General features: G+C 37.4%; 1 protein-coding gene across 7 annotated transcripts in view; it reads right to left on the bottom strand.

The window, feature by feature from the left end:
* Positions 1-4,059: 4,059 nt before the first annotated feature.
* LOC126754574 (uncharacterized) overlaps positions 4,060-27,956 on the bottom strand; it is a 96,799-nt gene continuing 72,902 nt past the window's right edge. For 4 of the 7 annotated variants that reach the window (XM_050466671.1, XM_050466681.1, XM_050466672.1 and 1 more), the window contains 4 exons: positions 8,842-9,010; positions 8,537-8,754; positions 7,634-7,981; positions 4,060-7,525 (listed from right to left, as the gene is read on the bottom strand). In XM_050466671.1, the coding sequence (XP_050322628.1) occupies positions 5,124-7,525; positions 7,634-7,981; positions 8,537-8,754; positions 8,842-9,010 (3,137 nt within the window). In that variant the 3' untranslated portion in view covers positions 4,060-5,123. Of the gene's footprint in view, positions 7,526-7,633; positions 7,982-8,536; positions 8,755-8,841; positions 9,011-11,606; positions 11,625-16,946; positions 17,022-17,322; positions 17,515-27,956 lie in introns of those variants that run through there. The other 3 variants (XM_050466689.1, XM_050466709.1, XM_050466702.1) reach the window with 3 other exon arrangements.

Genomic DNA, 27,956 nt, shown 5'->3' with positions numbered 1-27,956 from the left:
CTCGAAAATTCTACGAAAAAATGCGGCGGCTAGCAGAACGTTTCAAGACCTCCCAAAGGTGATCTAGTTACCGATGCCCAGAGCATACTAAAATTATGAAGGGCATACTTCTCCAGCCTGTTGAATGGCTGTGAAAGTTTAACGCCAAGAGAAGGCGAGCCCGATTCCCCAATAGATGACGATAGAGCAGACGTTCCATTACCCGACCATGAAGAAGTTCGAATAGCAATTACTAGTCTGAAGAACAACAAAGCGGCGGGGGCCGATGGATTGCCGGCCGAGTTATTCAACGGCGGCGAAGAGCTGATAAGGACCATGCATCAGCTTCTTTGTAAGATATGGTCGGACGAAAGCATGCCCAACGATTGGAATTTAAAAGTGCTTTGCCTAATCCACAAAAAGGGAGACCCCACAATCTGCGACAAATTCCGTGGGATAAGTCTCCTAAACATCGCGTATAAAGATTATTGGCTTTCACGTGACGTTGACGGTCATAACTTTGAAGTCGTAGATAATTTGGAACCAGTATAAACATCCCCAATAATGTCAGCCTGGAAATCCAACGCAGAATAACTCTTGCCAACAGGTGCTACTTTGGACGGAGTAGGCAATTGAGAAGTAAAGTTCTCTCTCAACGAACAAAAAACAGAGCCGTGGTGGACGATGGACGATGACAACAACTGATGAGTCGACGTTCCGAGTTTTTGAGAGAAAAGTTCTGCGAAAGTTTATGGTCCTTTGCGCATTGGCCACGGCGAATATCGCATTCAATAGAGCGATGAGCTGTATGAGATATACGACGACATTGACATAGTTCAGCGAATTAAAAGACAGCGGGTACGCTGCCTAGGTCATGATGACCGAATGGACGAAAACACTCCAGCTCTGAAGGTATTCGACGCAGTACCCGCCGGGGGAAGCAGAGGAAGAGGAAGACCTCTACTCCATCGGAAGGACCAGGTGGAGAAGGACCTGGCTTCACTTGGAATCTCCAATTTCCGCCCCGTAGCGAAAAGAAGAAATGGCTGGCATGCTGTTTTTAACTCGGCTATAAACGCGTAAGTGGTGTCTACGCCAGTAAGGAAGAAGAAGAAGATGAGGCTGATTTATGGTTTAATGGGTATGTAAACAAGCAAAATTGCCGCATTTTGGAACAAAGGGCGTCCTGAAAAAACAACGGTTTAGTGTATTTTGTGGGCCGCTGGAATCGTCGGTCCATATTTTTTCAAAAGAGTCATCGAAAATTGGACTTAACTTATGAAACGGTCCAGTATTCAAATACTCAATAATGAAGATGTCCAATTTGATACAAAATAAAATATGTTTCGTATTTTCCGATTCTGATTCTGATTTCATCCTTGTTTGATATTAAACTATAGTGAGCTATCAATAAGGTCACTCTTATATTGACTGATATATTCGACAGAGAAAAACTATTTAGGAACTAAATTTCATTAGAGAAGCTACAAAAGTAGACCGATAAGGACAGCAAACGAAGCCATATTTATTCATGCCCTTTTGACATTTCTCTTCAGTAAGCGTAGCGTCGAATATTGCTATCGCTAGCGCATCAATTGAGGAGAACCCAAATTAGCCTCTCACATGTCGTTCTCAAGCGGTGGCCCTTACTAGGTCAAATTGACGCAAGAACTGAAGCCGCTTGATCACCAGAATCGTCGCATGTTTGTAATTTGGGCTGAGCAACAAGTTGAAAATAATCTGAATTTTCATCGAAAAATCATTTTCAGCGATGAGGCTCATTTCTGGCTAAATGGCTTCGTCAATAAGCAAAATATGCGTTCTTGGTCAGGCAGCAATGAGTCACCATTGGGCCGTACTTCTTCCGTGATGATCAAGACCGGCACGTTACTGTGAACGGGAATCGCTACCGCTCAATGATAACCGAATATTTTCGGCCCGAATTGGATGATATGGACTTGGACAATATGTGGTTCCAAAAAGAGGCGCCACAAGCCAGAAAAAAAAACAAATTGGGTTCAGCGACTCCATACAAAATGGCATCGAATGTCCTTTCACAGGAATTGAAAAACCTCATGAAAGGAGAATAATTACTAATATAGACAATAGTTTTGATTTATATTACGCTGACACAGATCTGTTGCGCGTAAGAAAAAATTTCATGATCAATCACATCCATTAAAACTTCCAATGTTTATTGACCTAATGATCTTAAAATAATGTTCTTTTCAAAATTTATTTTTCGTTTAAATGATGAACAATTTGGCTTTTTACTAAATGAGATGAAGGAACATTACCACCAACTTTCCATTTCTTTGTTGCCGGTAGTTATCAAGAGTCCAGTTTCTGGATTTTATTTTATTTTAACAATTACAAACTTTATACATAGAATTTTTTTGATTTTCGAAACTTCAATATGTAAAACGTTCCAATTTTGGTTCTATTATTGCTTTTGTCGGTAGTCTTTCTAGACATCTTCTCCAATTTTTGGAGTGCGTCTAGATTCTTACAGCAAATTTGACTTCAAAGAAGTTAAAAGCCTTCTAGAAAAATTATTCCATATACAGGGTTTTCTAATAAGATATGATTTGTCGTATGGCATGAATAGCTCGTTCAATATAGACTTCCAAAGCTGGAAGGCAGTCTGGTTTATTGCTAAAACCCAAGGATATCCTCACAAAAAATAGTCTAATGGTGTTAAATCATAATTTCCTGAAGGCCATTCAATGTCAAAATTTCTTGAAATAATCGAATTTCCAAACTTTTCTCACAATAATGCGACCCGGTGTTGTTGGAACCACATGTTGTCAAGATAAACTTTTTCCAATTGCGGTCAAAGAAGGCGATTATCATCGATCTATACCTTCTCCATTGACAGTAACAATGTCACCAGCTTCATTTGAAAAGACGTACGGATCGATGATTCCACCAGACTAAAAACCAATCAAAGTGTCAATTTAGGTGAATGTAATGGTTGTACATGAATGGTTTGTGTATTTTCTCCGCACTAGAATCGACAGTTTTGTTTATTTACCGCACCACTCAGAGAAAAGGAGCGTCATCGGAGAGATGATTTTCTTAAAAAAATCGTTATTGTTTTCAAGTTGTTTCAAGGCGAAATCAACAAGTTCACACGGAAGATTTACGGTGGTCCAATGGCTTCAGTTCTCGAGTGAGAACAATTTTATACGACTGAAGCCCAAATCCTTTCTGAAATACAGTTGTGGTTTAACCCAGTCCCAATTCTTGAGAACGGCTTGGAATCGACAAATTGCGGTCTTCAGCAACACTTGTCTGAACGGCAGCAATATTTTCATCAATTCGAGCGGTTCTTTGTCTTATTGGCGAGCACAGGTGGACGATTATTACGATCATAAAATAGCAAAGGCGCACGAAAAGTTGCAATTGGTGAACGAATATGAATATTTCGATAATATAATTGCATAATTTGTAAACTTATTTCTTGTGTATATCCTTCCATCATCAAATTGTAAACATTCGGAAAGAAAACATAATACCAAGACGTCTGGAAGACAAACGACAAGCTCACAATGACAATAGGCCTGACGATGATGAAGAGTTCGAATATTGAAAATAATAACCAGATTATGAGTTTTATGAATCGTCACTTTGGCATGTAGAATTAGATTTTAATTCATATAACTCAACAAATCTGAATATCGATTTTTTAAGAGATAATACAAACGTAAAGGTAATATGGTCTCTAATCAAACTAGATTGACATCAAAACTGAAGATAATTTCATTTAAAATAGGTCCATTCGGAAAGTTGAAATCAAACTTCGGAAATTTTGACGAGCGACTTTAAGATGGCTGTCTCAAGTAACGAGAATGGACAACAGTAGAGGCCACAACATTCACCACTAAAGCAAAGGGAAGACCGCGATGAAGATGGATTGACGAACTCGGGGAAGACATGACATAAAAATTTGGAAAGAAAACGCAAATGACCAAGACGTCTGGAAGACACATGTGCAGCAGACCAAAGCTCACAATGAACAATAGCGCCAAAAGATGACGATGATGAAGAGTAGTACAACTGAACAATAAAACAAATTAATTTTCTTCACCTTTTCGAAATTTATTATAATATATGTATGTATTAGATTATTGAGTTTTATGAATCGTCAGCTGGTTACATGTAGAATAAGGAATTATTTATAATAAATTTTAATTCATATAAGAACTTCAGTTAATACATAATGCACTTGTGTGTATGTATATGTGCATGCCGACAACTATCTCTTACATATATAAATATATATATATGTATATATTTATGAATGAACTTAAACTCTTCAAAAGCTTACAAAACTTACGCTCTAATACAAATGAAACGCAAATAATTTGCTGTGAAAAATAAAATCGTTGGTTTGTTCGTGTTTGCTCTTGATTGCCATCAATATTACAAATACAACTTGAGTGCTTCGCTGCATAGCCTAAAATTAAAAGACTAAATTCAATAAAAAAAAAACAATCTTTAAACTAACCAATTGATATGTGTGCAATATGTTTGGTTGTTGCTGTACTGTACAGTTACATACAATGCTTATACAATTATTTAACTTAATGCAACGATTATAAATAGAATGCAGTATAAAATACATTTTCATTTGACATGAATTGACTTACATGCAACATTTTTTAGTCGAACTTGAAGTCTTAGTGTGGCGCTTTAAGCTCTTTTGATTAAGCAGTCTGAAAAACTCCAGTAATATACTTATCTCCATATAAAAATAGTTTTTCCGGCGTTCGTTGAAAATTGAATTGCCACCAACCTAACCCTTGATTTCTTGTGTCCTTTCAGCTTAATATTTAATTTTGAAACGTTTTCACTAGTTCATACTCATTTCGTATTGTACAATTACAGCTTTAATTAATTATAATTACATCTAGCACTTAATTTTGTTAACACTTACATATATTTTAAATTAAAAAATATACTACCATAGAGTACCTAACGGTACATATGATGCTTATTTACAGTATTTTGACACTTTTTGGTTCAAAATTTTGAAATCGTTTTCCTCTGAAAGCGTTTAATAACACATATGTATGTTAGTGAAACACCTACAAATATAAATTTTCCGAAATGTAAAAGCTGACCTCTTCAGCATGCTTCGTTCAGCAGTTCATGTAGTTTGCCGACTCGGTGGCCGCTACCGTCACTGCGCCATTCTCTTTCACCGGTTCAACTTCCTTGATCTGCTCCAGGTTTGCGCCGACATTCTGATAAACTTCAGCCTGCACTTCGATGCTACCCACCTGAGGCACCGCAACTTGCTTCGGTTTAAATGAGGTGCAAGGGGGCGAAGCCTTCGTCAGCTTGCCGTAGATGATATTCGCGCGTTCGTTAATTTTAATGGGTTGCAAAGTGACGCCATTTTGGTATTGATGATTGCCACCGCTGTTGCTGCAAGCGGTAGTCGCGTCATTCTCTTTGGCCTCCATAATTGTGTTCAGGTAGTTGTTGGGCTGGGATGTCGATAAGTTCTGACTGGTGTAGACGGGGATGTTGGAGGGGAACATCTGGTAATGTTCGCTACCGGTGGGACTTGTGGGTGTGTTAAGCCGTTGGAGTGATGATTTCGGGGAGGGGAAAACGAGCTGATGACGCTCTTCGCCGGGCGTTGAATTTGGTGTGAGCACGGGACGTGGTGGAGGCGGTACAAGATAGTTATCCATAAGCGCGGCCGGTGAAGCGAGACGACATCCGAAACGACGCTCTTCGTGGTCGGAGTGTGTGCCAGAGTCACCCAGTGATGTGCCGCTGCAGTTACTGCCAGTGCTGAGGCGCGCTGAAGACGATGATGAAGAAACACTCTGCAAGCTTAACGAGCTGATGGGGCGCTGTGAGGATTTAAAACTTGAGCTGGTTGTGATGGAGGATTTCGTTTCGTCAAGCACGCTGTCAGCACATGAAGCCTTCTCCGGCAAATTCGTTGTGGATTTGTGCCTCGAGAAGAGTTTCTTGATTTTCTCAAAGGGTGTCTCGCGTTTCAGCTGAGATCTCAGATTTTCTTGTATACGATCGTATTCTTTACGTAACTGATCGATTTGCTCTTGTTTCTCACGGAAACTTTGTTGCACATCGTTGCGGTGTTTCCATTTTTCGACCAACAACTCCACATCGCGTATGCTGAGCACATTGTTCTTAAAGTCGTGCATAATTTCGGCCAATTCATCATCGGCATTGGAACGTGTAGTTACGCTGGACGCGTCTGAGGCGGTACGTTTCAACGTGCCATAAGTGAGGTTTTGTCCAGCGCGAGAGGAAGAGCTTAATGAACGACTCAAGCTGAGGCGATTCTGTGGCAACAATTCGTCTTCAACTGGTCGGTTCGAAGGCTGAAAGAGGTAATTGCCATCATCAAAATCTGGTTTCGTTGCGACTGTAGGTGTTTGTGTACTAGCCGGTTTGGGTGGAATTGGTATATTCGCTGGCTGGAGAACATAATCGTTACTCGCAGTTGTGCCGGTGCAGCTTTCCAGCAACTGTGAACACTCATGACTGAACTTATCCGTTTGGTAGGGCGAATCGGTGACATCAACAGATTTATTCTGCTCCTTTGATTGGTAATATGGTGGTTCACTTATGCGTAATTCATTGGTAGTTACTTCGGGTGTAGTTACAACCTTCTCAAAATTCTTGCAAACGTCAGCGGAGGAGCCTTGCAAATTCTCATCCTCTGCTTCTACGCTTATGTAATTTAAGTTCGATACAGCTAATGTCTCTGTCTTTGGTTTGGCGTCAGGTGTATTTTCCCGTTCAGAACCACTTGACATTTCCATATACTCCGCAGGTTGTATTTCCTGCGGTTCTTGTGGTGTGAGTTTTTGTGGTTTTGGTTGTTTAATTTTTGGTGACGTCGGTGTCGACTTTACAGCTTCAATAACGACCTTGTTGTTAATCTGATTGTTAAGATTGTGATTGCTGCCCGTCATTTTACCATTTACCGCTGCTTGATTGTTGTTGGTTTGTCCACTGGCACCACTTACACCTTTGAAGTAGTGATACATTGTGGTGAGTTCATGAAATTCGGAGAAACTAACAATATTCGTCGCTAGCTTGTGATGCCCCTCTTGATCGGCCAGTTCGGCGGGTGTCTTGCCGATACAATTACGTATGCCACATGCGGTATCACCACCTGGACACTCCATCAACTGAATGCACAGACGATTGAGACCCCAACGTGCTGCAAAATGCAAAAGTGTGGGATATTCCTCGGGGCTTGATTCACGTATGGTCAGGAAGTGATGTTGCTTCTCATAGGGACCGTTCAGTAAATGAAAATTGGGCGGCATATTCTTCTGGAAGCACTGCAGCAAATGTAAGTCGAGCGCATCACGTTCAGCTGGCCCAATACCTAGTGAGTGGCACATGAATTCAATGGGAGAGTCCTCGGTGCGTAACAACTGCTCGAGCTCGCGCATGCGACTTTCACATTTGATAGGTCGAGCGCCGAGACTCTTCTCGTTCTTTTCAATGCGTATCTCAACCATAGTTGAGATTTCCATACAGGACTCTTTAAGGTAAAGAAAAGGAAGTAAGTTAATTATTGCAAAACAAGTGTTTATATTTTCAGAATTGTAATGTTCCTTAGTCTAATTTTATCCTATTTAATTTAATTTACCTGGTATCGAGAACTGCACTGTAAATGGATTGCGGGATTTGAAATTTCGGATTTCAATTAGCTCACCAGATTTCTCTACTATTATCTTGATAGTGTCATCTTTTTCTAGTGGTTCGGCTAAAATTGCCACGACTTTATTCTGTCCGATCTTCACTTTCTTCGGCAGTATAGTGAAACCTTCCGAGCAGCTCGAGAAACTACGCGAAATGCTGCTGTGATCGTGAAACGGTGGTCGTTGACATAACGCGCGACCCAAAATATCCGTAGCTATGCCGAGTATATTGCTGATCTGCGCTTGGTCATTGTCGCGTATGGTGCACCGACGCCATTTGTAGTAGCTTGGCAGTGCTGGAAAAAAGTTAAGTTAAGGAATGAGGTTTGAAAACCAAACTAATATAATCTCCCTAGACAGAAAATTTTTAAGAAAATTATAAAAATTACTAGATTAAAAAAATTCGAATCAAGTGCCCGAAGCATTCTAACTAGTATTAGTAGTATCTTAATGCGTATAGTATAGTTGAAGTATTTAGAAAAATATTTATCCAAAAATTCTACTTAATTTGAAATGTTATAAGCGGCTTTGTGCGATCGACGAAGTTTTGCATGAATTTTTCGTCGCAAATTTACTCGAAAATTGAACATTAAATTAACAATAATATTTAATTTTGTTTTAAATCCCAGTACTGTAGCTCTGCTATAAAGTATTTGGTATAAGTCAGTTGAAAGCAAATTTGTGAAAAGAGCAATACTATTCGTCGATTGGCTGCACAATATTACGTACACTCCGCAAGTGCAAATGAGAGAGAAAATATTGTAGCACTTGGAGAATACTCAAAACTTTCTTTGTAACTCTTTAAGGACTCTTTAAGCAGTGTTCCATCATTTTAAAAACTGCCAGCTCACCTGTTTTTTGTATCTCCTTGACTTTATCCTCCGAAATATCCAAAAGGATGCCCAGTACCTTCTCCACCCGTATAATGGCAGTTAGCTGTGAGAGAAGAAATGAGTGTGAGAGTGCCAATAGCGCTGGACAGAGTATGACGATCTGTAAGGCGGTGTTCTGGTATTTGTGTGCGATCTCCTCACTGAAGGGACCATCTTCGATTTTGATGTGCAAAAAGCTGCAAAGAAACAAGTGGAAATTTTATGTTTGGAAGTAGTAACACATTGCAATAAAGAATGCTTTCGTCGCTTTCGCTTTAACTCACTTGAAAGGCTTGCGTCCGCGCTGCTTTGTGATTTTGTCGAAATGATTCTTCAGGAAATTGGCGCGCAATATGGCGCGTTCGCTGTGCTTCGCCGTGATAATGAGTATGTCGTCCATATTGTAGGCGCCCGAGCTGTTGGATGATGAGTTGCTTACTGTGCCGCAGTTATCTGCAAAATGAAATGGAAATGGGAAGGAGAGGTTAATTGAGGCACCTATTAACGCACACACTTACACTTAAGCGAATAACTTTGTATATAGGAATATTTATAAAATACACTTAATGCCTTCCATACACATACACATACATATGTATATTTGTTTGCGAGCTGATATGAATGTGTGAGTGCGGGTGACCAATATATACATACATTCATAAATAATTTAAAGTTCGAAAAGTATGCATTTGCGCAAGTGTACCAGAAACACGAGGAGTGCACGTTGATAAGCTACTCTCCTACCCCCATACACACACCAGCGCGTAGCACACGCACTCGCTCCAGGCGATAATTTATGTGCGCTGTTTACTTAGGATTTGTTATTGGCAATTTACAGGCAGACATTTGGTGGATATCGGCTGTGACTGCGCCTCTTTGTTATTTTCGCTATCATTTATTTGTTTTCCAAGTGACAGCTACAAGACAGCAAATACGTCATGAATCCATTGATAGTCGGCTGTTTGACAGCAAAGACCCAAAAGCATAAACACCGACGTTGCTGCCCCAGTTGGCGTAGCTGCGGAGATAAGGAGCAGATAGCAGCAGACAATGAGGAATCGTTCATATATCTTTCGCTCTGCGACCGCTATTAAAGGCTTTTAGGCGATCAGTTGCCTTTGGCTTGTCATATACTGCAATATTTTTGTAATTCTTCATTTGGTGCGGAAGAAATAGCGTGCAAACAGCTTTAGGGTTTGATGTTAAGATCTCAATTTCCTGTTGACCCAGTTCTCAGAGATTTATTTAATAGAATGGACAACTGCAATAACACGGTTTAAATAGAAAATTTATTGACCATCACCGCTAAGCAGTTTGCCAGGTGCATCGAGTGATAGATATTGTTTCCGACATATACGAGTATAGGTATATGTACATATAACATACATACACACAGGTATATACATAATACTAGTTCTCAAAACATAATTGAAACGAAAGTCTTATGCTTTGCAGTATGGCCTAGTGGAATTTGCACTGAGGCTCCAACGGTTGCACTTGCATTTGTCCTCTGTAATGTCATTGTTGCTTTGCCATTTTAGTGCCAATGCTTGTGTCTCTTGATTTTTTTCCTGTTTTCTTGTATTTTCTTATTGCTGCTGGTATTGCTAGGCCCTTACCCTCTTCTTCAGTCACGCCATGTCTTTGTGGCGTCATAATTTTTTGAGACGTGTCTGTGCGGCTGCGAATTATATGTGGGGTTGTCCCCAAAAGAATTTTAGTCTTTTGTCTGCAACACCGACTCGTCGACTTGTGCAGTTAAACGCTCAAGCGCACATTCGTATACACACATCTGTGTGTGTGTGTGTGTATGAACTATTTGTACACCAATACAAATGCACTGTGTGTGAGCGCATTATTTGGCTTTGCTATTTATATGTGCTTAGGATGTTTTATGTGTTGTTGCCATAAAAAATGCTATTTCGCCGATTTCTGTGTTAAGTAGGGGCGTTGAAAGGATTAGCTGGAAGAACTTGTGGACAGTTCCGAAGTCATTTATGCGCATATATTCAACTTGAATTATATAAATAACAGAAATAAGTGAAACACCGGAATTTATGCGTGGCTACAAAGTTAAGAGAAAAGCTTTTTGTCAAATTTATAAATAGTCTGAGATGCGACATTAAGTGGTTTAGAAAGCAGTTTGTGTTGTGAAAATTAGAATTACGGTAAACATTTGGATAAATACTCGTATTTCACGTTGGAGACAACAGCAAAGTTTTTGGTGAATGCGTAGGTAAATGCATGCGCATCTAGTTCGTAACTAGTCCGATAGGGATCCTACTCATTATTATTAGGTATTTTTATTTGACTTTAATGAATTTTAATAAAACTGAGTTATAACACATAAAAATTATATATGTATATATGTATTTTTTTTTTAATTTTCGTAGGGATGTGCTGAAAAATAGAATTTATTTCTACTAAAAGATAAAGTCTTTGGAATAAAGAATCAGAAAAAGCATTAACTGCAATTACACCGAAGCTATAATACCCTACACAAATATGTACAAAAGAATCTTCCCAAGAGCTTTAACTGCAGCTATATACATATGTACTATAGTGACACGATCTGAACAATTTCATTGGAGATTTCATCATTGACATTAAATCTCCTCAACTAAAAAAGTTTTTCATACAACCAGTTGAATCTGATCGTTCAGTTGTTCAGCTGTTCTACTTTATACATATTTTTTATGGGGACTCCGACGTTTGCTTCTGGGTGTTACAAACTTCGTGGCAATCTTAATACATGCATGGTATATGTAAGGGTTGGTTTGAAATTTGTGGCAACTTAGTTGTGCTTATAATGAACAGAAAACTACTGTATTGAAGAGTTGTAAGTGCAATATCGATAAGTAGTCGGCCGACAATTGATTGTGGATAAAAAATACCGAAAAGTTCACTAAGCCAAAAAAGGTGTTTTTGCCCTCGTTAATTATAACGAAAGAACATAATTGAGACTTTGTTGGGTGTAATTAAAAAATAAGTCAGTTTTGCACCACAAATTTAATATTTCTTCAATTTTTCTAAAAAAAAGTGTATTCACCTTTTTCCTTTTTTCCATTCATTGAAGCACTGCTGCTACCTCGCTCGGCCGTTGTCTATTCAGAAGAGCACACAAATAAAACAAGCATCGAAAGTATTATTTCAACATAATTTTGGACGCACTCAAATCATTCGGAACACAACTGCTCGCACAATAAATAACGGACTAAGCTCTTGTAATCACAAATTTTAAATCCTTTCATAAGTGCCTTCAGGTTTTAGTGCACCACACAGACTATAAATTCAGTCACGTTTCGAGCATTTACATAAATGAAATTAAATAAACACAATAAACATGCAACACTCTTTTCTGATTTTAATGCAAGGAGGAGAGGGGTGACTCCAAGCGGCAGTGGATTCTCACATAAATATCAAAATCGTTTTATTGTTTTTGCTTTTGCTGTTGGGTACTTTGTTGCTATTTTTTAATATTAAAATGCAAAACTGCTGCGGCGTCTTTTTTCACTGTCACACACCGTTTGAATGCAGCGTGTTGCGCGTTTTTATCTCTCGCGCGCGTTTGCTTTGTGATAACTCAAACTTTAGTCGCGTTGAAAAATGTTTTCGAAATCGTTTGGCTGTCGAAATTAGCCGGCCGTTAGTGTCCAAACAAGCGTCGTGTTGCGCGGCGAGTTGACAAATGCAGTTGCCACACCGCGAAGACGCCCTGGGAGCTGTCTGTGTGCGCCCAAGATGGTATCGCCGCTGGGCGAAAGAGCAAATTGCTGTTGGCGCTGTGCTGCCTCCGCCTGCGCGTTGCTTCACACCCACCAACGGCAATGACAACGACGACGACATATACAACAACAACAACCACACACATCTGTTCAGCAAGCACAGTATGGCGTCGACGTGAGTAGCAACGACGAGTGTAGCAAGTAGCAGCAGCTGTCGACGGTGAAGATATGCAAAAATGCTGCCTGCCGCTTATTAGGCGCGCATATAAATAAAAATACGACAAAATTCCCTTTTAATAGCGCTCATAAACATTCGAATGTGCGTTTTTCGCTTTTTGCGGCTGTGACTTTTTGAATTTGCCGCAGCTAGACGGCAGCAAGACTGACAGAAATGCATATGTGTTATGTTTGTGGGTATAAAAGCATAAAAATACTCGGCGCATTCGATGTTGCACACCCACAATACTCACGCAAAGCAGCTGAAAATATTTTTTTTTATTGAGTTTATTTTTTTAAGGAACGACAACACAACATCAGCGGCAGCAACATTAACCAGAGGGAGGAAGTCAAAACATTTGAACATTCGAAAAAAGAAAACGGAGTTGCCAACCTTCCGCTAAATTCTTTAGCACGAAACACTTGAGACAACTACTTCAATCCATTCCATGTAAACATAAACGAAGCAGGTTAGGTTAGGTTAGTTAGCTGATCAAAGATTGCCCGTGGACTACTACATGTGGTCGTTTGAGGGGCCATAGAAAGGAAGAACTCCTGCGAGCATTAGCGAAACGCTTAGTAGCCAATACAAATTTGCACATGCGTTTAATTTCGATTCCCGCCAGTGTTTAAAGTTGACCCCCCAAACGCAGGACAGTCAAGAACGAAGTGTTGAGTTGTTTCCACCTCATCTTCTTCCAATGGTCAACGGCAATGGCCCGTTAAAAGTCCCAAAACCAGAGATCACTAGATATCTTGTGATCGATCTGGGGCCAAAAGGCTTTTGCGACCATCGCTGGCCAAGCTTCCGCGAACCCAAGAGTATACTGAAGCACCGACTCGCTCCCAATCTACGGACACCCATACCAGTCGTTCGATGCTATTGAACGCGAGGTTAGGCACTCCTTGACTATCCGCTCTACTAGCTGAGTGGATGGTCACTTCTCTGAAGAAATCTGCACTTCGGGACAGTAAATCCACTGCTACCTTAATGGCTGCAACCTCAATAGTCAGAAAGTCTGAAGCTGGAGTTGATAGAGAGCTCCAGACAGTAAACCTCTCCTCCAACATTTCCCCCAAACTTTGAACCATCCGCAAACAAGCTCAGTGCCCCTCTCCTTCAACGGCTTCTTCGCACCCACAATTCCCTCAGTGGTATATGGGTAGAGAAGGAGCTGTCTAAGTTCTGTTTGGTGACTCCAAACGAAGTATTAATAATTACGATTTTTTCAAGTAAATTATTTTAAATAAATTTTTAAAAAAGTTTCAGCAAATATTGGTGTTGAAATTTAATAGCGTTTTGAAACATCAATATATAAAAGAAAGCCCGAGAGGACCCATTTATGATGGAAGAATATTCTCTTAGTTTCCGGTTTTGCGTTGAATGTTATTTGGGTTTAATGACGGTTAATGATGAAATGGTTAAAGGAATTATATTCGGTTCATTATTAAATACAATAAATATATTGAAAACCCAGAATGTTCGACAAGTTTCCAAGCTACTACCATAAGAATAACACATAATACTAATTGAAGTATATATTATTGATACTTAAATATGTTTCATAAGAAATCTGATTTGAAACAGAGCCTAATACTGTCAGTCCGCATGGCAACCCTACACATGTGCTCACTCCAGCATCACTATGTGTGCAAGCATCACTGCCGCAGCGAACTGCAGAGGCGACTTTGGCAAGCGCAACAGCTGTCCCAACAGCGTCCAAACTCCCCCACTCAGGATCCCGCATCACTTGACTTTGCTCCGAATTACTGTCTACTTTTTTGCGCTGTTTTGTGGTTTACTTTTTTGGTGCAATAACTTCGTAGTATTTTGTACGAGCACATTAAAAAGCTACGAAAAATACTCGACTACATGAGCGCATGGCGTTGCATGGAGCCAATAGTTGACAAACTAATTAAAATGGAAAACTTTCCCGAAATCATTGTGTTTGCCTAAGTTGTGATTCCGCGAAGACACGCTTGGTTTCCGTGGTTTGGCAGTAGCAGAGTAGCTAAATTAATTAGAACCGAAAGTGTTTAATTTTGTCGAAAAAGTTTATGATGTTTGAAATCGATAATGCTGTGGACCACACTACACGTCGAGTGACTTGAAGTGCCGGCGACTTGTGTTCAATTTTAAAAATTCTAAGATTTAACTTCATTTCGGTACTTCTATAATTTATATTTTAGTTATATTTACGTGGACAAATGACAAGGAGTAGTTTTCTTCAACATTTTGTTTTAATAGTATGTTAGATCTCTTCAAAAATGAATTTTATTTACTTAAAAAAGTTAACAAATTTTTTCTGGAGAAACCAAAATCGTGTAAGATTAGTTCTGTAGCCAAGTCATGTGCGAAACGGTAGATCGGAAGTACACAAAATTCCATAGGCACTCCCGCAGAATGGGGCTGACAGGTCGAGAAAACTGCAAGATGTTTAATGAAAGACACCAGGGTAGCAATGAAGCATCTTTGCGCATTTGTCCCGCATCGGCAAGACTACGCTGTAAGCATCTGAAGTCCCCACGGTATGATACACTGGAAGAGGTATCGATAATGAGGCCTCAGAGTCTGTTAAAATTCGTGTCAAGCGCAGGCATTCTAAAGGATGACTACTGATCATGACTACTGATCATGGTCAAAACTGGTCTACGCGTGACTCACCTAACCTAACTTAACCTAATTCCGTAGCCAGTCCAAATACTGAGTCACCAACAAATCACTTTTTTTTATTGAATAAAGCTTATTTAATGTTTTTTCTTTTTCATTTTACTCTCGCTTGAAACCCAAATACCTTCTGTGACGCGCACTGAGACTTATTGAAGTCAGATGTAAATCCATTTGCAACGCAGAAAATTACAGAAAAGTCATATTTTGCGCAACGTAAATACCGCAACCAGAATTACGAGCGAGTTTTGCTGAAACATGCTGAAGTGTATACTTATGTGAAAATATGGCTGTATATAAATAATGGCAAAGGATTTATGTGCGTTTTATACGAAGCCTTGAGGCTGCTCATCACCAACTTACAAAAACAATTGAATTGTAGGAACAAGTACATTTCTGCACACGTTATTTTTGCAAATTTCATTTAATCTGTTTAAAAATAAATTGCAACAGCCGGTGTCTCGGACTTCAAGGCACACATCTGTTAAGTGTTACGTTCTTGTAAGAGATCTCGTGCGCGTCAAGAATGAAGGGCATGAGAGACAGTGGGACCCAAGCGACCCCTATGCGCTTATCGCTACATGCTATGCTTTGTATATAAGCACATATATTTCACAAATTTAACTATGTTTTCAAATATATACGTTATTTACACACATATATATATATATATTGGTATAAAATGCACACACTTGCACTTACTGTGTGTTTATAGCAAAAGTTTTATTTAAATTTAACTGATGACTTTATAAACAAACAATGTGCTGTAGAAAGACCTCACATACCTATATACTTATACATTCACATAATTAGCATACCTAAAGCAGTCGCTTATATACTTGGCATACACCCACAAACATTTATCTAAAGTGCATTTCGTGATGATGAATGTTGCATTTAAGAAATTTAAAGTGAAATACCTCCTTTGTTATTTTTTCGGGGGTCATTTGGGGCACTTGAATGCTTCGCGACAGCTTTTCGTGTTCAGCTTTATTGTGCCGGTGTGCTGATTGTTGCTTCAAGGTATTTTAGTTCTGTTAAGCTGAAGTTGCTTATAACAGCAAATTGGCGTCGGTAATGGCACGAAACTTGTAAATTGTGGGAATATCTACAAACAGCAAAAGTCTGCTTGAGTTGTTAGGGAAGTTATCATTTATTTTGGTACAAATAATATTATGCTTGCAAAATAAGCTTTGAATTTTATATTATTATATCATGGCAAAGCGAAAAATAAAGAGGTGGCGATGATTTTAGCTAAAATCTTTAACTTGGCTTAGGTTAACTAAATTCCTAAAAGTGGATCACCAGATCCTCATAGATTGATGAAGCGTTTTGAGCTTACCACAAGGGTAATAGCAATCTCAGCCATTTCATTCCTTGCGCCGAAGAAGAGTCTACCCAAAAGCAAAAGCCAGACAATAGAGGAGAAGGTGACAAGTTGAATCCAGCTCGCCTTGCCAAAAAGCCGATAAAATAATTTATTTCTTTTTTTTTTGCTTAAGGAAATTCCTATATATATGTATGTATATTTGTATATACATGCATGAAATGAAATAAGCTCGTTGTAGTCAATCCATGGCACACAAGTAGACTAGCACTTCCCGATATTTTATACTTTGATTATACACATACATACATATATTTGTACACACTGTCTTATACTCGTAATAACGATTTTAATAATTTTATAGTATAACTTGTTGTATGAAGGAAAAGCAGATTGGTTTGGTAAAGTGTAACCGAATATACATTGAATCCCACAGTAAAACACTTTCAGTACCGTTCGAATGCAGCGCCACCTTATGCTTGTATGCTTTCACTCAATTCGCGTTCTGCGTTTAATGCAAAATGTTTCAAGAAGACTTTTATTTGCGTTACACTGCTGACAGCGAAACAATTGGCGAAAGCGCTCGCCAATTTAAAATACTGAAAACGCAACATTTCTTATAGAATACACCGCTGCTGTCTGCTGGCCAGCCCGTGCCTTTCAATGCCATTGTGACAAATCAATTGCCGATAATTTGCAATAAAAAGTTGATTTATCGCCAATCGATTTGAGTACAAATACTTGCGCAAAAAGCTTAAATTCATTCTACTTTTTCTTTATTTCTTTCATGTTTTTCTTTCTGTTCTTTTTTCACCAATTATCCACTCACCCGCCATTTCCATGCCGATGCATTCTGGATAGTCGTTGTTGGCTGCGCTGCTTGGAAATGCGCAGCTCAGCATGAACAGTTGACAGGTGCTGCGTGTCTTGCTGCCACCGCGCGATGACATATTTACACGGAAGACTCTTGAATTTTCCTTTTCGTAAATAAATTGGTATTTTAAAATCGATACATGCACTTGTATTTGCTTTTGAAGCGTCACACGTCTCGGTGATCCGTTTGCACTAATTGTCAGCTTAGCAATTAAGTCACAACTAAAGCGCGGAGCTTGTGGCCAGCTCCAATTTGGCGACAGCTTAAGGCACGCGAATAATATTAGCGCCAAATCTCACATATTTCCACATATGCATTCCTCTGTGTGCCTGTACGGTTCTATGAGCCCGAGCAATTACGTAAAATAATCTGTATTTTATCTCGAGGAATGCGCTAAATATTACTTTGCTTAATTGGCTAATTAAGACGGCGTCTAGTTCTTAATAGGACAAGTGCTCATTGTTCAAAGATGATCTAATGTGGCGACTACAGTCAGTGGCAAGCGGATTTTAGTGGGTACTACTAAATTTAATTTTATGTTTACGTAAGCGTGGCGTATATTATAACACCATAAATTCAGTGTATGAATATTTATGGTGTGTAATTTTTTCAGAACTCAGGCGATTTCATTGAAAACGGTAAAAAAAGTGTTTGCCCCTTTGGGTATTCAAAGAAATTAAAAACTATATTTTTTTCGAAAATCCAGAACCTAGAATGAGCCAAAGCCTGAGTTGCAAAAAAAAAAACAAATAAATATTCTGTGTAACCTATTTATAATAAGTTTGGCGCCGCATGGTATGCAAATTTTGAAAATTAATACACTATGGAAATAATGTGAATAAGGCAGTGTTTATTAAAAAGAGCTTGAAAAAATATTTAGAAGGAATAAATGAAAGAAATTATATAAAAGTATATGACTTAAAGATATTATAGAAGTCATCAAAACTGTTAAAACTCATTAACGCCTGAAGGTATGTAATACAAATTGTTAATTTTCACTTAATTGCACACTTTTCATATTATTTTAATAGAAATTGTCGCTGATAAATATTTCAAAATATCTATTTTAAGATTCCAAAAGCTGGATCTTGAAAACTTTGTTCACGTAATTAATTAAAGCTATTTTTCATATGATTTGATTTTTCCAAACAATTAAAAGCATTTATCAAAAGATCTCTGCAGAAAAATAAACTATTTTTTACAGCACATTTTCATTGAAAATCTGTAAATTTAAGGGCAATTTAGACGTTATATTCTTGCTCGCTTCACTGCTGCAGCCAACTGGTCTGCTGGACCATTTAAATCAATGACATTGTTTGACGTGACATTCGGTGGCACATAAATCAAAATTAATGCGAGATTAAGTTCTCAGTCCCTTCAGCACTTTCCAGCTTTGCATTCGCACAGTATGTTTATAACGGAAAAGAAGATACACTCGCACTACGCATTACATACAATATGGAGCGCGCGCTGCATGTGGCTCAGCATTGTCAAAGTGTATTGAACGTCTCTTTTATGGTTAAGCCCTTATTATATATGCTTTCGCATGCGTACATATAACAAAGTGTCTGCTATAACCAAGCGAACACAACAAATTAACCCCAAAAAAGCAATAATTGTTAAACAATGTCAACTTTAACTTAATTAAGTCCGTTACAAGCATGAGAGAACGGACCAACTTGGTTTGTGGTCACATATGCATAAGTCACACATTCATAGGGAAAATTTCATTTATATACATACATATGTGTATAATTGTAAATCAAATTGTGTCGTAGATTCTGCGCGGGATCCAATCTTTGGATAATCAACTTTTATAAATTAATTATTTTATATCTTTATATGAAAAATAATCTTAAATATTTTGAAATCATATAAAAACCAATTACTAACCCAGATATATATAGATTAATATAGTAAAGACATTATCAATACAAATATTTTTAGTGACGTTTTATAATTCCCAATTAATTCACATCAGTGCTAACATGGTTAAAATGCACCAAAAGCTTCTTTGTTTACCGAAAAGTTACCTAATTAGAAAAGCATCTGCTTGTCAAAAAAACAACAAAATTTTGTATCTTTCTGGCGGTGTCGAAATTGAGCTTATACTAAATAACAATACAACATTTATATATGAGACCTTGTATATAACTTTCGATTCGGTGGTACTTTTTGAACTAAAATCCTATAACGAAGCATTAATTAGTTATTTATCAAAATTGACCGTTATAAAATAATTTTATATTATTTATAAATGTGTGTATATTCATTTTCATTTTATTTATTTTTTTTTTTATCTGGGATATAATAAATAAAATGTCAAAGCATAAGTCTACTCGGTGTTCAGTCGTGAGATTTAATATTCATAAATATTCTCTCATGCTACATTGAATGCATTATTATATTAAAGTGAAATCCACAACCAACTTAACTGACCCCAAAAGCAGTAGCAAAAAAAACCAAATATGTGTAAAACAATAAAAACAGTCGCAGAGTTTTCAACAATAAGTTTTACTAGCCATCTGTGTTGTCATATAACCGATTCCACATATATAGTATACATATTAGAACAACCCAGTAGAACAAATATGTGATTATACAAGTATATAATAATAATGAGTAATAGGAATAATAAATTTAAGCTACTACTTTCACTAATTGAGAAACACTTTCATTTCTCAGGAGATAAATTCGAAACCAGTTTCCAAATAGCACCCAAAGAGATGTTCGAGCAGGCTTGACTTTTTGTATGACAATGATGAAATTTCATGGCATATTTCTGCGATAAAATAGTTTCCACTGAAATTCATTAACTATCGGAGTGGGTTTGAAATTTGACAAAGGCAGCATAAATTTAAGACAGACACCACAAATAGTAAGAGAGATGTTGGCTATGAAGTCCAATATTTTTTAACAGATTACAACCACGCTATGGTTCGCTATTCACTATAATTGCACTAGTTTCGGACTAGTGTAGTGGGAACTAGTGTGAAATTTCAAACCCTAATGCGAATGCTTGTGCAAACTGGAATTAAGACTCATAATCTCGCAAAAATTTAACTAAATCTCGTTGTTGAATTTTTTTCCACTCATCCCATTTTATTTCATTTGATTTATGCCAATTTAACACTTTAAAAGCGCAGAGCCAAATTCACGCCGACAACATGCGAATGCCTGCCACACACACTCTCTTACACATACATATGTATGTATGTGAAAAGCGCGGCAAATTTTTTCTAATAATCGCCATAACCGAGCATAAATCATAAGTGGCTTCGCGCGACAATGCGCGCTTCTAAGCTCGCTTGGTGAGCTCAGCTTAACTTTCATGCGCGGATTATCTGCTTGAAAAAAAAAACAGAGCAATGCAACCACAATGTGCCACAAATATAGTTTAGTTCTTGTGGCACACACTACATACTTATGTAATTATGTATAAGCACTATAGAGCTACCCTCGTCGCATATGTTTTAATGGTATGTGTGTGTGTGTGGATAACTGTGTTAGCTTGTTAAATAAAATAACGCGCTTCCGCCCACCAGTTGAACTGTATTCAAATTGTATTATCGCATCTTCTCGCTGCTAGTTTTTGACAGGCAACGCTAACGGCTTTTATATGGAGATACTTAAGTGCGACTGCGCTTACTATGTTTCTATGTTGCGTAAGGGAGTATGCGTGTGCTTGTGCGTGTGCGCTGCTGATACCAGTTGAGCATTAATTGCGCTGAATAGACCCGCATCAAGTAATCAAGTGTTAAATTTATTCGACAGTTCGCGCATAAAATTTGTGAGAAAATTAGAGCAGCTTGCATTTAGGGCTAACATCGCTCGTATATGAGTACCATTAGTATGTACGCGTGTGTCTGCTACGTACTTATGTATATAGTCTGTACGAGTTTATAGAGCTTTCCATAAAGTAATTTCCAGAAAGTTTCCAAAAACTCATGAAAATTGGTTCTAAGCAAAATTAATTTTTTCTTCTTGAAATATTTGACAACAGGTGATCCTTTAAAATATATGTAAAATAAGGCATATGGAGAATTAAAAGGTTTTCTAATATTTGTTAGTGGTTTGAAGCTTGAGCAAGACATCGAAGGATACTCGTACATAAAGGGTTGGTGGTAGTCGAAATTTTCAAACCTCAATTTTTTTGCATTTCCTTAAAGATATTAAAAAATAATCTCTAATTTAAAGTAAATCTGACAAATAATTTTCAAGTTATTCAGTCGTGATTGGAAAAGGGTTCTAGAGGGCTCTGGAACGTTCGTTTTATCTCAAAAAATGTTGTTTCAACTCAAAACCGCTCAGTGGATTTTATTGAAACTTGTGCCCTTCGAGTTTTTATGAACAATTAATGGTTAGTTTTTTGCCAAAAATCTGAAAAAAAAATTTCCTGGCGCCGATATTAAAAATACTTCGATTAGGCACTAGATTACCTATTAAAATACTATTTTTTTGTCCGATTAATTTTAGATGAAACTCCAAAGATGAGTGACGGGCACCGCAAGAGCCTCGATTGGAAGTGGATCAACACAAAGAGCTTTATTAAAATTTTTAAAATGATTAATTTTTCTTTAAATTTCTACCAAGTCAATATCAATTTACTAAAAAAAAATTTTTAATTTTAATTTTTTCATGTCTTTTACTACACTGGGTTAAGTGACTTTATTGAAGCAAGCTAACTAGCCAACTCTGCTCGCTGCCTGAACAAAAAAATTATGTGTAAAAGCAGCAACAGAATTACTGAGTTTGATCAACATTTTTTTATAATTTTATCAAAAGAATTTTAATTAAAAATTTAATTTTCATAGAAGTTGTAAAAAGGAAGAGAATGGACCAAATGACGAATATCCGAATGATTTTTATTTGATTTTTTTTGACTACGAATTCTTTACAAATTCTCCAAACATCCAGAGGAAATGAAAGCTCCCATAATTCTTAAAGAATTCATCGCAGAAATGCAGCTCATTTGAACTTCAGCCAACAAACACACACGAAAATATTACAATAAACATTTATAAAAAATGTAAACAAAATTTTCTCAAAATAAAAACTACAAAAGCTCATAAATTATTTATCAGCATAAAACACATATATTAAATATTTTGTATGTATGTATGTACACATGCAAATTCATGACTTTGAAGTGTGAGGTGGGCATTCTTAAAGCATTTTATTTGTGAATTTCTTTATTAGCTTTTTATAGCGTAAATTCTGCCTTCTGCAGTGTGTTGGGCGCTACCGGGTGTTGCAACAGACTTGCATGGACAGCTGTGCTGCGATGTGGAGGATAGAACTTTATAGCCAACGAAGGCACGAAAGTTCTCTAGCATAGTTGTTGTAATTGTTTTCACATCAAATTTTTGCTTTGTGTTGTTTTTGTTGCTTTGTTGTCTTGTCATGCTTTTTACGAGCATTAGAGTCAGGAGGGCGCTCAAGCGTTTAATGGACTCCGAGAGTTTTAACAACCACTCCAAGTGGGAGTTGGTAGTATATAAAAGGAAGAGAGTGTGCCTGAGAGGCGCGGTGTAAATATGCGCTGCAGAAGAGTGTGAAGTTATGCGCTTTGCTGTTATTGTTGTTGTGTTAGTTAGCTCGTTGCTGATTATTATTATTGCCGCAGCATAAACGAGCTATTTCCGTTTGACATACGAGATGCCTGTTCTGTGTGGCTGCTGCTTCTCCGCCCCCTCCTGCTAAAATGTGATCTAAATTTTTTTTAAAGTGTGCTACTAATGCTTTTTAATGCGAACTTAGATAATTTAACTAAATGAGAAAATAAATATTACTTTGTCATTAGCCTTCTCAAATCAAACATTTGGAAAAAAGTTCGGTTTGTTTACATGAACACTATCTCCATTTACATATAGCTTTCATTGTACCATATGTAAGCATTTTTTATTCATGGTGGCTACTGGCGTTGTGGCATGTTATTAAATATTCCTTTTGTTCGCTTCTTTTACAGCTTTGCCTACGCTAATGGCAGCGTTAAATGCATTTTAATTTCAAGTGTCTTCCTCGCTTCGGGGTGGCCCATCAAAATTCTTGATTGACATATGGGTTCAAGTAGTGTTGCCGCCGCGCAGTTATCATGCTATGCTTGGGCTAAAGCTTGGCATTTTATAAAACCTTCGAAAGCTCTGAACAACCAATCCGTTTGGAGAATTAAAGATTTAAAATTTAACTCATATTTACGTAGCTATTAGCTGTCTTCGATTCGCCACTTTTCTGCTCGCTTCTGCTCTCTTGTCAAAAAAGTTACATGTAAAAGCAATAACAAAGCTTGAAATCGTACAAGGGAGTAACTTATTAAGTGTTATAGCCGCTATCTTCAATGCTGCTAAGTTATGTTTTGCACACTATATAGCATATTAGATCAGTTTTACTATTGTGAATGGTTCAAATGACAAATAATAGTTCTTGTATTTTTAAAACTTAAGACCTCAAATCAATTATGGTTATCAAAATAAATAGTTGCAGCAACGTTTATAACGAGAAATAAGAAAAAAACGTAAACTTCGGTTGCACCGAAGCTAAATACCTTTCACAGGTGCATTTCTGTTAGTAACTATGTATTCAGTTTGTATGGAATGCTATAGTGTGTATGCTATAGTAATCCGATCTGAACAATTTTCTTGGAGATTACATTGTTACCTTCAGCAGTAATCCATGCCAAATTTCGTGAAGATACCATGTCAAATGCGAAAGTTTTCCATACAAGCCCTTTATTCCGATCGTTCGGTTTGTATGCTATAGTGAACCGATCTGAACAATTTCTTCTGATATTACATTATTTCTATAAACAATAACTCATACCAAATTTCGTGAAGATATATCGTCAAATGAGGAAGTTTCCCATGCAAGCATTTGATTCCGATAATTTTGTTTGTATGGAAGCTATATGCTATAGTAATCCGATCTGAACAATTTTCTCGGAGATTACATTTTTGCCTTAGAAAATAACTTGTGCCAACTTTTGTGAAAATACATTGTGAAATGTGAAAGTTTTCCATATAAGAACTTGATTCCGATCGTTCTGTTTGTATGGCAGCTATATGTAGGCAGTTCCGACAAATGAGCAGCTTCGTTAAGAGAAAATAACGTTTGCAAAATTTCAAAATGATATCTTAAAAACTGAGGGACTAGTTCGTATATATACAGACGGGCAGACTCAACATACTGATCATTTATGTATATATATACTTTATAGTGTCTCCGACGCTTCCTTCTGGGTGTTACAAACTTCGTGACAAACTTAATATACCCTGTTCAGGGTATAAAAAGGAATTTCTCCGCTTAAATGCATCATAACACTGTTGCACAGGCGTCAGAAGAAATATTGCTGCCCTTCTGTATGAGAGTAACGCTTGACACATCGAAGACGGCAATTATATAACTTCTAAGTATATCTCAAGTCGATTTAAGGAAGGGATTATGCAATTTATTTATCAGCTAAAGCACTTAAAGGAGTAATCTTCACATCCTAGGAGTCGCCATTCAGGCAATTTTAGTATTTTATTTACTATGCTCTTCATGTCTCATGAACCACAACTACCATAAGTCTTTGTTATAGATGCATACGTACATACATATATTGGAGATTGATACAGCTGTACGAAAATTCTTTGTCGAGTATCGAACCTGATTTCCCATGTTCTAATCTTCCTTCATAAAATATATTAAAATGCTAAATTTCCAACATAAAGCCTTCTTATGACTGAAGTTATGCAAAATTTAAGATTTGTTTGCAATTAATAAACCCATTTACTAACAAAAATCCTAACATCTTACCGAGCTATATGTACATTTCTGCCTCTGGTTTTTAAATGTCTAACGAAGAAGCTCGCATTTTGTACCTAACCAAACTACCCAAAATTCACTTCACTCTGGGCAATTTGCTGTTAGTGAATGACCGCCCAAATTTACTGAAGTGGACGCTATGCTCTATGAGCAAGCACCAGAGGCAAGGCACACCCGACACCAACAACCAAAGCCAACGTCACAGCGACATTGCGGCGTTGCTGACAAGGAAGAATATAATGAAATTCATTGAAATTGAACTTGACAATTGAAATTGACAATTGCGTGAGAGAATACTTTTATTTCATATTGAATAATGTATGTATATGTATATATACATAGTTATTATAATATAATATATACAAACCGCTCTGTGCACTTTTGGGAATCACTGCCGAATTGAATGCTGTCTTTGTAGCAATCGGCGGCTAGAATTCGTAGACGCTAGCAATGACTTTGCCATTCCTTTTGTGGGGGGAGACACACACATACCATTCGCTATGCGAAAGGAATTTGTGTGCGTACGAATATTAACAGATGATTGCACTTCCGGTGTGCCATAAGTGTGTTTTTTGTTATTGTTATAGCGCCAGCAATTTGCTGCAGTGCCATTAAAGTTTTCAACAATTGTTATAATTTCCAATGAAATTCGCGCTTTTCGAGAATTCCGTATAGCCTCCTAACATACGTATGTATGTATGTATATCCATATATGTACATATATATGTATATACATATATGGACATGGTACATATTTCAGCATGAATATTTTAGTTAGTAAATAGAAAAATGTTTATTATTTGCGAGAAATTGGCCATGCACTTCCGTTCGGAGCTGTAATTTCTATGAGCTTGTGCATATGTATGTATTTATTAATACAAAATAGCAATGTTAAGATGTGTGCGCTAGAGCAGCGCTTGCGTATTGGTATTTCCCGTTTGCAATGGCTGCAACAGCCCCTTAAAGCAATGAAGGGCAGTGAAAACTGCAATCATTGCACTTGCAGTCCATAATCTGAAAAAGGAAAGTTAGCAGCATCCACGGTGGCGGTTATCCACTTTGATGAAGCCTCCGCATACCTTTATTCTTATTGATATTTTTGAACAATTTTTGCTGATCATTTATTGTCACATGGTTTTGCATATCAAACAAATTTTTTATCGGAAGCAAAAAGAAGTTATAGATTTTATTTAAAAAACTCTCAGCTTTCTGATAAAAATATTTTCAAATAAAAAAAACCTTTTTTCCAAAAAAACAGTTTTTTGTGCTTTTCCAAAATTGACTTTTCTATTCGGTTCCTCGTTCAATTTTACATAAGAATCAATGAATCAATGTTCAAAAATATGGGACTCTGACCCCATTAACAGCAATTCAATTTTGAAAAAAAGATGGTGGAAAAGCGCAAAAAACTATTTTTTCTTGGAAAAAATGTTTTTTTTTTGTAAAAGAAATGTTTTTGTTTTTTGGATTTTGAAAGTTTTTTTGGACTTTGAAAATATTTTTATCAGAAAGCTGAGAGTTTTTTCCATAAAATTGTATAACTTCAAAATTTTTTGCACTCAATTTTCATGTCGATAAAAAATAAAAGAAATAATCATTTTTTTGTTTGATCGGAATACGGGTACAAAACCATGTCGCCAATTGATGGAATGGCCCATATAAATGATCAGCGTGACGAGCTGAGTTGATTGAGCCATGTTCGTCTATCCGTCTGTCTGTATATATGCGAACTAGTCTTTAAACTTTTGAGATATCGCTCTGATATTTGACACACGCTCTTTTCTACCCAAGAAGCTGCTCATTTTTCGGAATGGCCGATAACGCCCCGCTATAGCATTTGGTTGCCCTACAAACTGACCGATCAGTATCAAGTTCTTGTATGGAAGACTTTTTTATTTGTGAAGTGTATTCTATCTTTAGTGCAGCTGAAATTAATGTTGTTCTTCATTTCCACTCATTTAAAAACAATGTGAAGAAAAGTTTCCTTCCTACCCACAATGACAACACAATTCTGCAAAGGCTTGAAATAAAATAAATAAAGTGAGCACACACCTCCTATAATTGGAAAATACTTTCAACGCGCACTCTCACCATACTTTCCGCACGAAATCAAGCGATCACTCACGCCTGGCATTGCTTTGTTGCCAATATGGCAATTTATGAGGACATTTATGAGCCGTTGCCGTCATACATCAACAGAAGCAAGCAGCATACGCACACACATACTCTTTTATATATGGTATATATGTATGTAAGTGTATACACAAGCAATGCATTCGGAGTTTTTCAATTTCACCGTGTAATATATGAAGTCTTCAGTTATCAAAAGCGGCTAAGAGCATTAGCGATTTATTGGAGTGTGTGTGTCTATGTGTGTGAGTGCTGTGTGCACTCACAGCATTTGCGCCCTCGTCAACCACCCACACAGTTGCTCCGCAATTTATGTGAATATATGGAAATGAATTTTATGTTTAAGTGTGTGTGTGTGTTTGTGTATAAGTGTTTGTGCTGCTGTGTGTTATTATCCATTATCTCTAATGCATTGTTTTTGTTGTTAGTATTGATTATGTTGTTGATATACGATTAGAGACACATGTACGAATGTATCATTACAAAAACAATAAAAACAAAAATTAGCGTCGTCAGAAGAAAAATGCCGCGCACAATACAAACAAACATGTACACGTGTAAATATGTATGCGAGTATGTGTGTGCCGATACGCCGGTGGCTGCCGGATAGCAGGAGATGATCACCATATCGGCAGAAATTTACGAGCCAGAGAATT

The sequence above is a fragment of the Bactrocera neohumeralis genome, chromosome 2, assembly GCF_024586455.1.
Source record: "Bactrocera neohumeralis isolate Rockhampton chromosome 2, APGP_CSIRO_Bneo_wtdbg2-racon-allhic-juicebox.fasta_v2, whole genome shotgun sequence".
NCBI lineage: Eukaryota > Metazoa > Arthropoda > Insecta > Diptera > Tephritidae > Bactrocera > Bactrocera neohumeralis.
Note: the sequence above shows the minus strand (reverse complement) of the source record. Positions and strands in the feature narration are given on the sequence as shown.